At 41.4% G+C, this 17,663-nt stretch overlaps 1 protein-coding gene across 1 annotated transcript; it reads right to left on the bottom strand.

The window, feature by feature from the left end:
• Positions 1 to 6,824: 6,824 nt before the first annotated feature.
• On the bottom strand, positions 6,825 to 11,526 carry CTXN3 (cortexin 3). The gene is made up of 2 exons (XM_077346414.1): positions 11,150 to 11,526; positions 6,825 to 8,029 (listed from the first exon to the last, which is right to left on the bottom strand). Exon 2 carries the CDS (start codon positions 7,974 to 7,976, stop codon positions 7,683 to 7,685), a length of 294 nt encoding a protein of 97 aa, XP_077202529.1. The 5' UTR covers positions 7,977 to 8,029; positions 11,150 to 11,526; the 3' UTR covers positions 6,825 to 7,682.
• Positions 11,527 to 17,663: the final 6,137 nt, after the last annotated feature.

Here is a 17,663-nt window from a genome sequence, read left to right as displayed (position 1 = left end):
CCCGGAGTCCATTTAAGCTCACATTGACTGCTTCAGTGACTCCATCCAGCCACCTCATTCTCTGTCGTCCCCTTCTTCTTTTGCCCTCAATGGTAATGAGTGGGATTCAAATCCTGGTTTTGCTATATATTCATTGTTTTCCATATGATTCAAGGAGTGCTTTTTAAAATAGATGTAGCATTTGAAGTGTAAGGCTATGATTGATGACCTTTCTTTAGTGCTCCTGCGTTTGAAGCATATTTTCTTTTTTCCAAGCTCCAGCACAGGAAGCCAGAGCAAGGGAAGGTGTGAGAACAGTTTCACTCCCATCTGGCTGCTGAACTTTGCCAGAGTGAACAGTTTCCATCCTGCTGAAAACTCAGATATTTAATGGCCAGACTCACTACCACACCTACAGATGTACATACACATATCTTTGCTATCATACAAATGATAATCGCACTTCAGTATCCTCTTTATTGCACATAACAGTGTGCATGGTAATACTGGGATGTGTTTTCTGGCAGTAGGGTATGAATGGGTGAAGGGGGCGTGTGTGATGCAGCAGCCCACTCCCTATTAGCTTGGCATCTGTGGTCTTTGTTCTAAATCTTTATTGTTAACACACAGTCTTCGAGGTCCAGTTACCATGGCCAACCTACCACAAATCTACCAGAGCATACAGACCATTATACAAAGAATCCCGAAAAAAGATTTAAAAAATGTTTTATTGCTGTGATGTGATCATGAAGCAACACGGAAGTTTTACTGTTTTACAGAACGTTTTACTGTTGTGGTATTTCTCCATAGCAATGCAAACGTGGAAGTGTTTTTTGAATTAATTTTGGGATTTGGGGGAAGGGAAGAAAGTTTTGAGTCCCCAAAACCACAGCCGTAAAGGGATTGGTGGCTTTTATTGACAAGCTGGGGGAACCTTTTCAGTTGTCTACGCTTCCTGCTTCTCTGCCGCCTTGTCAGGAGGCAGAAAGCTGCAATGGGGCAGCGGGATAATGCTAGATGACCCATGAGGTCCCTTCCAACTCTTCTAGGAGACATACCTTGTTTTAGCCTCACTTTGGATTTCCTTTGGATGCTGCAAGTTGAGTCTGGGCTTTATGCATCTGGGCTTTCCTCCCCTCATTTCCCAGGCTGAAATTCATGATATGCTTTTCGCATTGGAGTCTGATGGAGGCAGCCCCCCATCAGACTTTGCTCCCTTCCCCTTTAAAAAAAATATATTTTGTGCAAAATGGTGCCTGCTCGCACCTTTGTTTTCATTTTGCCCTTTAATCCCACCATTCTGCACTCTTGATCCCTTCCGCCCTTCCCCCCAAGCATACTGGATGTATTTTTTTAATTGAGTTATTCCAATAACTCAATGGTTGTGCCTCTGTAGCACAACCATTATTTTGCATTTCTTAAAACAGCGTTGTAACCCGATAGCCCATTTTTTTTTTAAGTCAGATTTTGGGGATAGAGGGAGGGGCTGGGGAAATGATGATGAGGAAAGAGGCGTGCACAAATGACTCGAAATGGCAAGTGCAGGAAAAAGCCTGAATGCATGCATTTCTGCATTGGGCAGCCTCAAATCAGATTCCAACGTGACTAATGTAATCACTGTAACTGGGAATTTACAAAATGCATAGTAAGGCAGAGGGCTATTTGGGTCTGCTCTTGGAAAGGTGAATTTTAATGTGGAAACAGACAGAAATGTTGGCCCTTTAAAAATGCAAATCCAAACAATGTTGCTATTTGGGCAGGTATCACACACTATTGTGAAGGGAGAGAGTATTCTGCTCCCCATCGCCAAAAACATGTCAAAACCAAGTTGGTTTAGTGACACACATGCTTTTCACAACAAAGCAAGAGATAATAAAAATCATTGTTTGAGCCACACTACAGACTGTTGCTGTTAGATGTATTTTAGTAGACCTTTCCCTGGCAGGTCTAATAGATACCGAGAGTGTCTTAACAAGTGTCTATTAGTGCAGCCAGTAGCAGGTGTGAAATTGTTTTTGTTAAACATCCCTAGTGAAGAAACAGAATAGGCAGAGATAACAGGAGACTTTGACAATCACAACTCTCTAATTTGATTTCTTCTCTACAATAAATTTTCAGAGACAGAAGTTGTGTGTATAGAGAATTACTATAATAGCTATAAAAAGAATTCCAGGACCATTACAGTAGACGGTCTCAAAGTTAGGGCAATGGGTCTCCTAATGGACTTCAAGCCTGAATATAACCTATGGCCAATTGACTAATAAGCATTAAATGCTCTGGGCTCAAGGTAGTGGTTGGTGTGAAGGGCTGCCCAGAATCCATGTGGGACACAGCTACACACCTCCCCCGCCTTGGCCTGCAGGCCACCATTTGTCATCACCAGCACGGCTCAACTCCAGACTATTATTATTATTTCTTAAATTAGTAGGCTCGTAGCGGGTTACAGATGTCCAGTTAAAACCTCCATTAAAGCCCTATAAAGAGCAATTTCCCAGGTGAAAGCGGCTGCTTCAGAGGGTGGACTCTGAGGCATTCTACCCTTCTGAAGCCCCACTTCCAAATCACAAGGAATATTTCCAACCCAGGGGTAGCTAAGTCCTAGTGGGTTCTGTAGATCTCCTGAAATTACAGCTTTCCACGCAACTATAAAGTCTATAAAGATTAGTTCCCTAGGCAAAAATAGCTGCTTTTGTGCAGGCACTCTTTGACATCGTAACCCACTGAGGTTTAGGGATACCAGCCTCCTGAGAATCTCCTGGAGTTATAGCTCATATCCAGGCAGCAGAGATCAGTTCCCATGGAGAAAATGGCTGCTTTGGAGGGTAGACTCTGGAGCACTGCACCCTTTTGGTGTAGTGAGCCAATTTGGTGTAGTGGTTAGGAGTGCGGACTTCTAATCTGGCATGCCGGGTTCGATTCTGCGCTCCCCCACATGCAGCCAGCTGGGTGACCTTGGGCTCCCCACGGCACTGATAAAACTGTTCTGACCGAGCAGTGATATCAGGGCTCTCTCAGCCTCACCCACCCCACAGGGTGCCTGTTGTGGGGAGAGGAAAGGGAAGGCGACTGTAAGCTGCTGTGAGCCTCCTTCGGGTAGAGAAAAGCAGCATATAAGAACCAACTCTTCTTCTTTTGAGGATCCACTCCCAAATCTCCTGGAATCTTCTTGTCATGTGTTGGCAGCCCTAGCCTGGCTAGCTCAGGGGTCTTTGACAACCACAGGCTCAAAGTCCCAGTCTCCCCACACCACCCAGCATCCTGCATGAATGAATCCAAGGCCCCTCTCCTATTGTTCACTCCCCCCCCTTGTTGCCCACTTACCTCCCCATCATCATTTTGCTGCTTCGCCCTCTAGAAAAGGTGGTGGTGGTGGTAACTCTCCCTCTTTTGCCAGCAAAAGATGTGCAAGACTCTGAAAGAGGATCTCGTGGTGCAGTTTGGTGAAAGGTAGCTTAATTGAAAGAGATATGTGTGAGGGAAGAGGGTGACGCTGTGGCAATGAGAGCTGGTGAGAGTCTGGAGGGAGGGGCAGAAAAGACATGCATTGCTTGGATGCGTCATCCCTGTAGCAGTGAGGCTAGCTACAGCAGGATTGTAAGTAAGAAGGGGCTTTTCTCTGGCCTCCCTGTCAGCTATCCAGGGAAAGCTCCCCCCTGTCACAAGTGCCCCTTCAAAAGGAAGAGAGGCAAACTGTAAAGTAAATCCCTGCTACGATTACTATGCTGTCCTAGCTTGCTACACCCAGTAGCAGCTGTTTCAGAGAAGCCTGAGCAGCAAGCCCAGCCGGAGCAGAGTCAGAGTTCAGTCCAAGTCACCGGGGGTTAAACAAGTACACTGCAAAGCAAGGCAAAGAATAGTCGAGCAGTCCCAAGCCCCAAATCCAGAGAATCCAGTAGTCAAACATAGCCTTTACCAATGCTGTAGTCAAGAGCGAAGCCAGGAGTCAGTTGCCAGAGATCAATCAGACATTCACAGGAGCAGAGCTGGTCCGGAGGGGTAGTTGCATAGATTGTATCCATGCCTGAAGAGTTGCTTCTGTCTTCCTAAATGCAGCCCAGCTAATTAGCTGCACCTGGGGGATGACACCCATCCTCCCCCAGATCTAACCCAGCTGGCCCCCATCTATTCTGGCAGTGTGCCTGCAGCCTCTGGCTTCTTGGGTGTTCTGCCATCCCCACCCTACGGCTTTGTCTGAGTTGCTCAGGAAATCCATCTGAATCTGATTCAGACTCCTGTTGTGGCAGTGTCCATGATCTCTCATATGTCGGGCCCGGCTTACTGGAGCAGCCCTCCCCAGCGTCCCTGTCAGAATCTTCTGTGTCTTCAGCCAGAGCTGACTCAGCTGACTCCAGTTGTTCTGGCAACCCCTGGGAGATGTGGGGTGGCAGCGGGGGCGTGTAGAGCAATGAAACGCCTTTATCCTGCTTCAAGGCTAAACTAAGGGCCATTCCTCACAAAGGGCAATGTGGCTAAATCTGTGCGCTATTTAAAAGCGCTGCAGGCAAAAGCGGCAGATTGCGGTAACGCACACAGCCGTTTCTAGCGAAAAAAGGCTCTCCCATTAGCGCTGTTCTCATAATGCACAAGTTTCCGGTCTCGCCAAAATTGCAATAGGGGAGGTGATATTTTTTCATTCTTCCACCCGCCCCTTAACAGCCAAGTAACTGTTGTGTTCATGTTCCCCTTTAAGAACTCTTTTTTAAAAACCCGAAAACACCTGTAGCCATGCATATTCGTTCCTTCAGTGTATCAGAAAGACCTTTTCCGCAGGCGCTTAATCGTTTAAAGGCTCCTCAAGTTAAAAAAAGAAATCCTCCCCCCCCCCCCCCCATGAGCGAGATTTGTGGCCGAAATTATGGGCAGTGTCGAACAAGGGGCTGTATTATGCTTGGGAACTTTAAAGACACTTGCAGTACGGAGCTTTGTTTAACTTTTAATCACTTCTGTGGAGGGACTTTAGCCGGAGAAGCCTCTGAGAAGCCTCACTCGTTTGTTGCTTTCCCCGTCTAAGGAAAAAAAAATAGCAATCGCTTTGCTGGAAGTTCGGCGGCAAGAGCTGGAGAGGGCCTTTCGCTGATATGTTGCAGCTTGTGCGCAGAAGTGTAGCAGTTTTCTCAGGGGGAATCCACTTTTTTGGATTTCCCGAAAAGCGCTACAATGAAGCGCTTTTTGCAGGAGGCAGGAGTGTTGTAGATTGTGTGCGACATCATGCGGAACCTTGAATTAGTAGCGTTTACCAAAGGTAAGACTTCTGCTACATTTAAGTCGTGCGGAATGGCCCTAAATATTACAATTTCACATTCCCCACAGCCGTACAGGGAATAAAACAGAGAGGGACAGAGACCAAACACTTGAAATGGGGCTGCAGGGGTGGACAGTGAAAACCGGATGTGGAGGGGGGTGACATTTCCCAGGTTTTGCTGCTACACATGAAAGTCTCCCATGGCACTGTTCGGAGCTGGTATGGACTCTGCTTTTTTCTTTTCTTTTAAAGAAGCCATTCCCTTCAGGTGCTGTGTGGCTGCAGGGAATACACATTGAGTTGGGGGGGGACCTGAACTCAACTCTTGAATAACTGTAGTATTTACTTTGGCCCACAGAGCTGTAATACATGGGAAGGAAAAAAAGTATTAATAAACATACATGTGACTTTTGCTTTTCTACAGTGTAGATTTTCTACAAAGCAAATGATCTTAAAAATTATATTTCTTGATCCTTGCATTCTTGAATTTAAATTAACACTTCAATGAAATGCCATTAAATCCATTAAAATGTTTAGACTTATTATTTTAGAAAACACTGATACCATATTATTAATGTTGTTTTCTGAAACACAGTGGATGATGATGTATTAGACATTGCTGTACTTATTGGATTTGTGTTATTCATGTAATGTTCTGGTCTTTCTTGTCCTGTCTGACAACATATTCACCTATTCAGATTAGTTCATCCTTGTGACAGAATCTGACCACTGTGACCCAAGGAGTCATAATGGACACAGTGGAGCATGAGACAGGTTAGATGAAATCTATCGGCAACAAGACAATGATGTCAAGTTGAACATTTCCCTCCATTTTATTCTCTCCCAAAGAAGATTAACGGGTTGAAGAAATGACCTTCTAGATACGTTGGTGCAGTTGAATCTGACAGAAAATAAAACAACCATTCCTTATTATGTAAACGCATTAAGCTTATATATTTTAATGAAACTTGATTGATAGAATGAATCCTCACAAAGAGTTTTCAGGCCTGGTACACAGTACTGTGTCAATCCAGATATGGGATTACAAGAAATGGAGACAGAATGGCATTCTGTAAGAATACCTGCCCTTAATTGGTAATGATACTGTGCCATTCAATTAGGGAAGGAGCACAAAAATGCTCTGGAGTATGAGTATATGTTGTTCCCATTCACTAAGCAACTAATGTGTAGTGCAGACTGCATGCTTTTTGAGAGTACCTGCTAGCTCATTGGCACGGTTTCCACTATTGTCTCATAGTTTCTTGGGCCTCCATGTAGTTGGCTGTTCATGTGAAATATTGCAATGTGAACTGGTTACATTTACATGGTGAAGGAAAGCAGCCTCTACTTGTCTCCAGTCTCCTGTACCTTGGAGAATGTGTGTACAGAGGGACTCAAAGTTACTTAGTGAAAGACACATTGGATATGCTTTGTTTTTCCTTGGCACAAGATGAATAGTAAAATAGGCACTTCGACTGATTTGACTGAGTGGCTCTTGAAAGTAATGTGATCTTTGTTTAATAAGAACAATTTTAACATTTGAGGCCATGTAAGTTTCACAGAAAATACAAAGAAGCAGTCAAATTTTTATATTTTATTGGGCCAAGTAATTATTCTTCTGTCAAATTATATATAGTGCACATAAGCTTACAAAAATTAATTAACATTTAGAAAAGCTTTTCAGCATCAATATTTTCACAACCATCACTCCTAAAGAATTTCTTGTTAAAATAATCAGATAAGCTATTTCCACCTTGAATGGGTATGGAAACATCTATTTTCCGGTTTTTGCTATTTTGGCACGTGTAATTAGAGCCCTGGACCTGGGAGACACACACTTGCATTTTCACAGTGTTGTGGAAGCTTGCTCAGGGACCTTGGGCCAGTCACACGCAGTCAGCCTAACTTACCTCACAGAGATGTTATGAAGATAAAATGGAGGAGAGAAGAATGTTGCAAGCTGCTCTGGGTCCCATTGGAGAGAAAAGTGATGTATAAATGAAATAAAATAATATTTAAAATACAAAGATGATATAACGAAAATTCCACACAAAATTCAACAAATGGAGGGCTTTTTGTTTCTCTATTATCTGTATTGTATGTAAGATTCTTCCCAATTACTTTAGGGAATTTATACTATTAAAATATATGATAACAACCACCTTTGGGGGGGAAATCCAAGTATATTTTCTTGCTTAGGCATGATTGCAAAGGGTTTGGTGTTGAACAAACACTAAGAAATGGTTACCCTTAAAAATAACAAAACAAATGTTGTTTAAACTGTAGGTAACTACAGTATATGTATTGTATATTTTACTGCTTTGTTTTTGAAGCTGAATTTGGCACATGGAAATGTACTACTTTATGGAGACAATACAGCTTTAAAAAATAATAGCTTTTTTCTTGTTAAACATAAGCTTTTTTACATGTCAGAAGATCTAAATAAAGTTACTCTTTGACTCTAAGCAAGAGCATAATCAAATTGGCCTTTCTCTAGTCCATCAAGTCCATCAGCCCAGGTAGAGGTTGGCATACTTCTGTATGGGTCCAAGAGAATTCGGAAACATCGGACAATGAGGATTCCTAGGAAAATGAACAATAAAATCACAAAGATGAAGGTGGTCTTCTGTTCCAGCGTCATGCCAGTTTCTGAGGGAATATTCCCAGAATAGAAGAAGGTGGAAGTGAAGGTCTCTCCATCCATTCTCCAAGAAAGTGACAGGAAATAATTCCACAATTTTCTTCTTTTCATCATCAGTGAATGGAGGACATTTTAGAAGTCACTTGAAAATTCTTTGTTGCCTAAAACTAAAGGGATGAGAACCATAGTTATAAATGGAAATCACTCCACCCCGCCCTGGCCTGTCTGGCTCTATGCAGTTTCCCTCTGAAATCTGAAGCTAAGAGACAGTGCAACAGAAACGTCTCCTATTGAAGCAGTACTTCAAGAAAGGCTCAGCAAATCTCCCCCATCCTCCGCAGCCATCAGTCATATTCCCTGGCTTAGAATCATAGAATCATAAGAGTTGGAAGGGGCCATACAGGCCATCTAGTCCAACCCCCTTCTCAACACAGGATCAGCCCTAAGCATTCTAAAGCATCCAAGAAAAGTGTGTATCCAACTTTTGCTTGAAGACTGCCAGTGAGGGGGAGCTCACCACCTCCTTAGGCTTACAACAGACATCTGCTGCCCTTGCCCATCCCAAGCTTGCTAAAGGCAGTCCCTGTGCTGCCATAACAAAGCAGGGAAAGGGGAAGAGCAACCTACTCAAGGAAAATGAACAAGAGCAAAGCAGAATTTCCTATGTGATGCTACTGATGTGGCCTGGTCCTTCCTCTTTATCCTGGTAGGTCCCCTGCAACTTATGCTTGTGGTCCAGGAAGGACTTGGGGACCCTAATATACTCCATATTTACCCAAATCCCAGATAAAGACATCTCCATTCAGCAATAATTCAAAACTATCATCACTGAGCATAAGAAGTACAGAAGATTCCATGAAAAAAATGTTTTACTTAAAGGCCTTCCTACAAGAAAACAACAGAAAGTTTTTCCAGAGGCCTGGAACAGTTCTGTTCAAATGCAGACCAGGGGAGAAAGTAAAGAAATAAACAGACAGTAAGGAACACTAGCCAGACCTAAGGTGGCTCAAAAGGTCCAAGGATTAAAGAACATTAAACAGTATATATACTGGGGGTTAAAGATATGACAAAAATGCTTCCCTGTGACTAATACAGTGGTGTGAAAAGTGTTCCTCGGTTATTTCATGTGCACGTGGACAAGCTAAGATAGTGCAAAACTACAGGCTATATATTTAAACATGTGGCTGGGTTTTTCTGAGCTGATTTTAACTCAGTCACACCTAGGAGGAAAATTGGGCTCAGCCTTCTCTTATGTGCCTATTTCCTGACCCTACACAGTACCAGGGGTGCTATTTTTCCCATCAGGAGGCTGTATTTGAAGCCTGTCAGTCCTCATGCAGTCCCCCAGGAGTAGAGGAGTATTTTTAGTTACCTTTATAAATAGGTAGGCCAAACTGCAAACAGAGAAAATAATTTCTGTACTATGGGTTTATAATGTCCAATATCTAATGCAATACTATAGTTGAGTTTGGATTTAGGAGAGCTGCAATTCAACCCCCCTTCAGAAGTTATGAACTTCCAAATTCACAGACTTCTTGTGAATAATATTGCTCTAGAAAAATAGACTGAAAATTCTAAAAGTCTTTACTGCTTTTAACTGAAGGCCATTACAAACTGGGATACAAATGTGATATTTAAGTGATGCTTCTACCTCTTTGCTGAGTCATGTGTAATTTTTGTCTAAATCAGCAGCATCTGTTCCCCTGTCTTTTCAACTGTTACCTTGCAGATAGTTTAATTCGCTTTCATTTTGCTGAAGGTAAAAGCTGTAGAAGAACAGTTGGTTTTTATGCCCTGCTTTTCTTTCCTCTAAGGAATCTCAAAGCGGCTTACAATTGCCTTCCCTTCCTCTCCCCATGACAGATGCCCTGTGAGGTAGTTGGGGCTGAGAGAGTTCTGAAAGAACTGTGACACTCAGCAAGCTTCATGTGGAGGAGTGGGGAATCAAACCCAGTTCTCCAGATTAGGGTCTGCTACTCTTAACAATAACACCATGCTGGCTGTCTCTTAAATGTTTAGGTTTATAATTCCATCAAATCTGGGATGAAATATTAGAGCTGCAGTTATATGCTCATTGGGAGTAGGTCCCAATGAACTCATTAGGATTTACTTCAGAATAGACAGTAAAGAATATTAATTTTAACACACACACTGGGAAATATGCTCTTAGTTCTGTCAAACAGACCCTTTCAATTTACTATTTAAGCTTGACATTTAGATCAGTGGCTTTAACCAGTTACAGGATTCACCATACTACCCCTTTCTTACTGGTTCAACTCCACTAGGTAACAATATGTAGCACCTGTTAAGAGAGAGGGAAATCAAATTACTTCACATCTGTGGAGATATCCTGTTTTTCCATAGCATACACTCTAGCAAAGGACTCAACATATATATATCGTTAATCTGTCTCAAGTACCAAATGTACCAATAAAATAGCTCCATATATTTCTGAGTCTCGTTATAAAAGCAGCAACACTTGAAATTAATCCTAGCTTCTTAAAACTGCTGAAGCAGTGTGAAAGGATTCAGCATACCACTTGTTCTTGATATTAGTCCCTCAACACAATCCATCTGGTCTGTTATGTCTGCATCTCATTTTGTCATTTCATGCTTACAAAGTACAGGTCATTTCACTAACACTACTCAGGAAACAATGCTTTTCTAGCAGTTTGTAGACAACAAATACCTGAACATACATATGGCTAAAAACACTATTACTAATAAAAATCAGGGTTCTCTTAATCCAACCTTAAATTAAAGGCAAAATTAATAAAGCTTCCATTCTGGTTTTCAGGGAGGAAATCATAATTCTACTAGTTATCTGGAATGAGAATACTGAGAGAAAGTTGAATTATCTACTACATTCGGCAATGTTCAATATCTTTCTCAAGTTCTGTCACAATATAAATCCACCTAGTATTTGGCTTGGTTTTATGTGTGCGGGATGCACCATTATTACCATGATCAGGTGCAGCCTAATCTTATGTGTGTTTACTGAAAAGTAAGTTACAGTGAGTCCAGCGGGATTTACTCCTAAGTAAATGTGTTTGCCAGTGACTCCATAAGAAACCATCCTGAATAACAAAGCCCTTTAAGCTAGTCAAACGTTACGTGATTTAAAACCAAATTTAATTTCAGACTCTATACATAAGCAATGCCTAAAAAAATTCCACATGTCATCACCAACATCATGCTCTTACATTTAACATGCTCTTGTTTATAGTTAATAGGAGAGATTGATTAAAAAAAAACAGAAGGCACTCACACCTCTTCCTGGTACTTACCACATGTAATAAGCGTTTGCTTTACAACAATAAGTAGTGTTAGGCATGTGTAGAGGGGTTTTTGTTGCTGTAGAAATGTCTTTGTCCACTTGAGAGCAAACTTAACCCACATTCTGCTGCACAGGTTGATTTGTTCTCCTTCTCCAGGACCTCATTTGTGCCCAAAAGTATCAAGCAACTAGGTGAGCAACCCAACATCTGGCACCAGATTTTAAAGGCTTAGAATCTTGCATGAGCTTTTTTTAAAAAAAGAAGAGAAGAGAAAGCTTGAAAGTTAAAATAATTAGCTGACAACTCTGTCGTTTCTTTGAGGCAAGCCATGATTTCAGTTCTGCCTCAGCAACTCTTCAGCAGATTCTGCTTCACTGAGTCACAGCATCTGAGCAGCCTGTCTGAAACCATCTTCAGAAAACATTAACATTCAAACAGAGTACTCCCCCCCTTAAAAAAAAAAAACATCACAGGGCATTCCCTATGCCTTTGCAAAAATCAAAGCTTTAATAAGTTTCCCACTGTTGCTTCTTTTAGACAATATTGATTGCTATCAGTAATCTGCCTTTTTGATGCCAGTTAACGCTCATGCATTAGCCAATTGGAATATTCATTACTGTCAGTGACCTTCAGGCAAACTCATTCAATAGAAATCTCGTTAAGAAAAACATAGGATAATAATTCAGGATGATGGTTAATGGGGAAAAAATGTCATGTTCCTTGCCAACACACATTTTTATCCTTTCAGTTGTTTGATAGCCAGGATCATGCAACTTTTATCCCAAGTAGCTTCATTTGGCTATATTTGTTCTGTCTGTTCTTCACAGTTAGGGTCACATTCATGTACATGACAACATGAACACATGAAGCTGGCTTATTCTGAATCAAACTGGTCATCTAAGATTTTCTATGTTGGCAACAGCTTTCCACGGTTTCAGGTAGTCTTTCATATCACCTAATACCGTAACTGGAGTTCCTGGAACATTCTGCATGCCAAGTAGATGTTCTGTGATAATAAGTCTACAAAGCTGTCATTCATACCTTTCTAAGTATATAAACTACATCAGAGCCTGCTGGTACAACCAATTCCTAAAGAATCTTTCTACCACATATTCCATACACCTCAACGGAGAGAAGAAACGTGGCTTCCCCCCCCCCCCCATTCAAAGTAGCACACACATGTAATCTCAAAGAATGTAACCACGGCAGTTAACACCAGAATCAAAACATGCTGCTCAGCAAAAAGCTCATTAAATAAAAGCTCTGATTTAAAAACCAAGAATGATTGTCATTACATCAAAGCTTGTTCAAATGGAATGTATTTGCATAGTCTGTAAAACCTCACCAGACACCTGGCAAGCTTCAAGGGTAATCCAGAGGCAAGATGCCACCACAGAAAAATATATGTCTAATCCTCACTTGTCTCACCTCTAATGGTGGAAGAACAGACAGAAGAGCTTGAGAGATGGCCTAAATAGTATGGGGAGACTTTTTAAGATACCCTGGTTCCAAGGGCCTTAAAAGTAAGAATTGTGCCAGAAACAGATAGTTAACCAGTACAGATCTTTCCATACAGGGGTGATACAATACTTTAGCCAGTTCCTTACAGTAGCTTTTTGAGGAATGACCATATCTAGTGAACCAGCTGGAGCTTATAAAGGTCATTACATGCCATAGAAGGAGACCTAAGCCTTCATCCATAGACCAAGATCTAGCAACACCCCCAAGCAATGAACCTGCTCCTTCAGGAGGAGTCCTGTGCAATCCCCTTCAGGACAGGCTAACACTGCAGTCCCCAAAAGCACTTCAGTCTGTCTGGATTGAGTTTCACCACATTGACTTTCATCCATCCCCTTACTGTCTCCAGGCACCTATTCAGTAGCTTTAAATTTTGGCATAATTCCTTTCTGGTACCACCCAGGCCCTACCTACAGCAAATCTTTGTAACTAGAAAAGACTGCAGGAGATGTTCCTTAACTGGTACAAGTAATCTCACAGAGGACACTCATGGACAGAGGTTCTTGGCCCTGCTCTTTCAAAAAGGATACTGTGGCCAACTAGTTGCAGGACCTGGACCCAAAAATGGTTAAAGCCCTAATGACTGAAGAATAAATCAACCTGGCAGAAAAGGTGGTGATAACACAGATACTTTAGACTGCACCCTCAGTTGCCTGAGCATGAGTCATATATAACCAGTGGGAGCAGCTGGAGAATTATTTGATTGCCACCACTAGGCAAACCCACTTTGGGTCCCTTGTGAAGAAAAGTATTAGATAAATGTGCTTTAAATAAATAAATATAGTTATGCCTCTGTGCAGAGATACTGGCAAAGAATACTTAAAGTTCACTGGACTGCAGCATTTCAAAGCCTTTACATTCATTTCATATTGCCTTTTCAGTTAATATATTTTTGTCTTGTTCTGAAATGAGTTTTGTAAAGTAGCACAGCAGTCAGAACCACACAGTGTCCTTTTAATAATTCATTGTATCTGTTGGGGAGGGGGACCTCATTTCAAACTGTCACTGTACTATTTTCATTTCCTCCATTTCTTACTTTCATTGCTGGATGAAATGAAAAGATAAAGGATGTCTTAACGAAGATGACAAGATTGCAAAACATATGACATCTGCTGAAAAATCAAGGATTATGGAAGATAAACATTATGAAATTCTTCTTTCTTCCACCCTCAAGTTATTTATGTACATTTCTTGAGATAATTTTGACAGCAATAAGACAGCAAGTTATTCATTCAGCTTGTTGTAGCTAAGAAAGTGTTAGACAATCCAAAAAAATCCACTTCAACAATAATTTCAAATTCCAATCCAAGCAAAGTGGTTAGAGTAAAGAGCATCACAACTTTTAAACAGTTTAATTTTCAAAGGTGGAATATAAATCTCAAAATAAATAAAATAAAATAGATAAATTTGCCAATTAATTAAATGTAACTACAGTATTTGTTGGCATATAAGACTACTTTCCCCCCCCTGAAAAACATGCGTCCAAGTGGGGGGGGGTCGTCCTATACACCGGGTGCACTTCAGTTGGGATAGACATAGCTGCCCATAGTATTGTAATGTAATGTAATGTAACAAACTCTATATTTTGAGTGGAAATGTTGGGGGGGTCATCTTATACGCCCAGTCGTCTTATACACAGGCAAATACGGTAACTTAATCTCTGTGCTTCCTTTAAAGACAAAGTCTATTAATACAATTTCATATTACAAAATTTATTATATGATCTGACAGTCAACATGTGAAATTAATATTAATATAGAAGCCTTAGCCCCATTGCCTTGTAATCTTGAAAACAAAGACTTCTTATCTGCTTCCAGTTCTTTATTACAAACGAAACACTCCTCCTCAGGTCCCAAGGCCACATGTAAGGTTTCACCCTCAGTGAAACTAACCTTCCTCTTCCATCATGCTAGCAGTTCTGAACAACAGTGACCAATCCAGATATTATATAGTAGTCAGGATTTTTGACATGTGAATCCCTTGTGTTTCTGAATTCCCAATTCTAATGTAACATCTAAAATGTGTATGCCCAGATGTCCCTTCAAAACTTCACACATGCAAAAGTAAAGCACAAGCTTAAGTTTCTATTTGTTTGCTGATAGATGTATTTCTGTCCTTACATTTATAACATTAAATATCTACATTAAGTTCATGGGAAATGAAGTAAGGCTCAGAGGCATTTTACTGAATCCCACAAAACATTAAAAACTCAACAACAAGGTTTTTTTTGTAATAAGGGGATGGTTAATATCAGCTGCAGTCTTCTGCCTCATAGTTTTTTGCCTATTATAATTAAAACAGTTAAAGAGTACTTCAAGATCAGGCAGCAGCTTTCTAACATATAACTTTCAGAATCATTTTAGATGTGAGGTGTGGTTTTAAAAATTGCCTGCTGTTTAGGCTGACAGTGTTGTTTGTTTAATCACTAAATGATAAAGCTCTGCAAAATGAGAAACTCCAAATGGGAATCCAATCAGCACAATGAATCATGGAAGATAAACAATACATTAATGCTACTTGGGTAAGACAGATGATGAATATTGTTAACCCAAGTGATATTGTTAGCTCAAATGAAAGAGTTTACAATACTAAGGATTTATCAATTCCATGCTAAAATATCAGCATTTTTAAGTTCCCATGGGAACTTATTGAAAAGCTGCCTTGGAGTGTAATAACACAAAACCAAGCTAGGACCTAACTAAATATTACAGCACTCAGGAGGCGGACCTTTGGATGTCACTGTTATTTGAGAGAAGAATTTGGCAATTTAAACATGCCATGAGGGACTAAGGGTATAAAAATGGTGAAACAAGGTGATCTGCATTTTTTCAAGTGCTAAAACAACTGGTGGGGGCCAGGCAAGGGTCCAGGCAAGGAAAAAAGGGTCCAGGCAAGGAACAAAATTGCTGTGTCCTATTTAGCTGTATTTTTAATTGGCTAAATTTGTCTCCAAAATGCCATCAACATTCTAATATTGCAATGGCTATTTTGACCTATTCAGAGCACTGAAACGAAACAAAATCAGAACATGATGGAAGAAAAATGTAAATATGAGGGAAATGCTTAGAATTTTGATGCCATTTGGTTTACCCTGGAGATAGGGAACATGGTCACCATTGGCTTAATCAGCTCTTAAATGTTTCCCAAGTCTTACCATGTTTCCTCCTTAATAAAGGACCGGGATCCACCTATAAAATTTGAGACCACTCTTGTGTTACCTAGTGGATAATGACTAGATTCCGGACCACCTTTTATTCTTGTTGCCAGCTCCAATAACACATGAATGGATACCTTTCTACATTCTGCAGTCAGAAAAGAATCTGCTTCTTCAACTGACTGACAAGTGGTTTAATGTTAACATCTGAGTGTTTACAGGGTAGAAATCCAATATCCACCTCATCATTTCAGGAACTCTTGTACCAGTTAAAGGCTTTTTTTGTTCTGGAATGCTTCTTTTAAAAAACCCGTACCGCCTGAGACCAACATTCCCTAAGAATGCTTACTCCCATATGAAGCTACCCACTCACTCCAGATTCCCTGCTTTGGTTGCCCCTGCCATCTGTGACTAGACAAGTGGCAGCCCAAGAAAGAGCCTCATCCATCATGGTACCAAAGCTTTAGAACTCCCTCTCCAGGGAAATTAATTTATCTCCCTCTATTGGTGTCTTTTGACAGCAAAGTAACATATTTTTATTTCACCTGGCATGCCACCAATTCCTTCTATTGCTGTATGTTTATGTGTTTTAATTGAATTTTATATATTTTTATATTGTTTGATTGTTTAAATGTTTATATATATACTAGAGGCCAAACCTGTTGCATTCAGAAATACTATGAATGATAGACTGCGGGGTGGGGGGTGAAAGAACTCTGCAGATGGCCTCTCCCTCCCCCTAGGACCTGGAAACGCTGCAGGCTAGAAGCCACTGGGAAGTGAACTCACCAGCAGGGGCAGCAGGGATCTGCAGTCTCCAAGCCTCAGGGGGAAGTGGAAAGAGGAAGGAGTGGTCAGGGGTGGGGGATGGAAGATGATTGGCTGGCTGCTGGACAGACAGGCCAGCTGGTTGGAGGTCGAGGAAGCATTCCGGGGTAGGACAGCTGCCCTGAGTGGGTGTTAAGTGCTGAGTGGCACTTAAGCCATGAGACACGCTCCTCCTCCAAGGCCTTACCAGAAATATATTATGTGGAACAGATGCTGCCTTTGGACCCTGATTGGCAGCACAAAAATGTTTAAAATAAATAAATTTTAGTGTGGTGTAGTGGTTAAGCGTGCTTGATTAGTATCTGGAAGACCTGGATTTGAACCACTACTTGTGCCATGGAAGCTCACTGGATGACCCTGTGCCAGCCATAATCGCTCAGCCTCACCTACCTCAAAGGGTTTTTGTGAGGATAAAATGGAGGACATAAGAATGGTGTAAGCTGGTTTGAATCATAGAATCATAGAGTTGGAAGGGACCATACAGGCCATCTAGTCCAACCCCCTGCTCAACGCAGGATCAGCCCTAAGCATCCTAAAGCATCCAAGAAAAGTGTGTATCCAACCTTTGCTTGAAGACTGCCAGTGAAGGGGAGCTCACCACCCCCTTAAGCAGCCTATTCCACTGCTGAACTACTCTGACTGTGAACATTTTTCTCCTGATATCTAGCCTACATCGTTGTACTTGAAGTTTAAACTCATTACTGCGTGTCCTCTCCTCTGCAGCCAACAGAAACAGCATCCTGCCCTCCTCCAAGTGACAACCTTTCAAATACTTAAAGAGGGCTATCATGTCCCCTCTCACCCTCCTTTTCTCCAGGCTGAACATTCCCAAGTCCCTCAACCTATCTTCATAGGGCTTGGTCCCTTGGCCCCAGATCATCCTCGTCGCTCTCCTCTGTACCCTTTCAATTTTATCTACGTCCTTGTTGAAGTGAGGCCTCCAGAACTGCACACAGTACTCCAGGTGTGGTCTGACCAGTGCCGTATACAATGGGACTATGACATCTTGTGATTTTGATGTGA

Source organism: Paroedura picta, chromosome 7 (assembly GCF_049243985.1).
Source record: "Paroedura picta isolate Pp20150507F chromosome 7, Ppicta_v3.0, whole genome shotgun sequence".
NCBI classification, from domain to species: domain Eukaryota; kingdom Metazoa; phylum Chordata; class Lepidosauria; order Squamata; family Gekkonidae; genus Paroedura; species Paroedura picta.
The sequence above is the reverse complement of the archived record's forward strand: the minus strand, read 5'-3'. Positions and strand labels throughout refer to the sequence as shown.

What these genes read in the sequence shown, in the direction of transcription:
- CTXN3 (XM_077346414.1), bottom strand. Translation starts at nt 7,976, where the DNA reads ATGATGAAAAGAAGAAAATTGTGGAATTATTTCCTGTCACTTTCTTGG.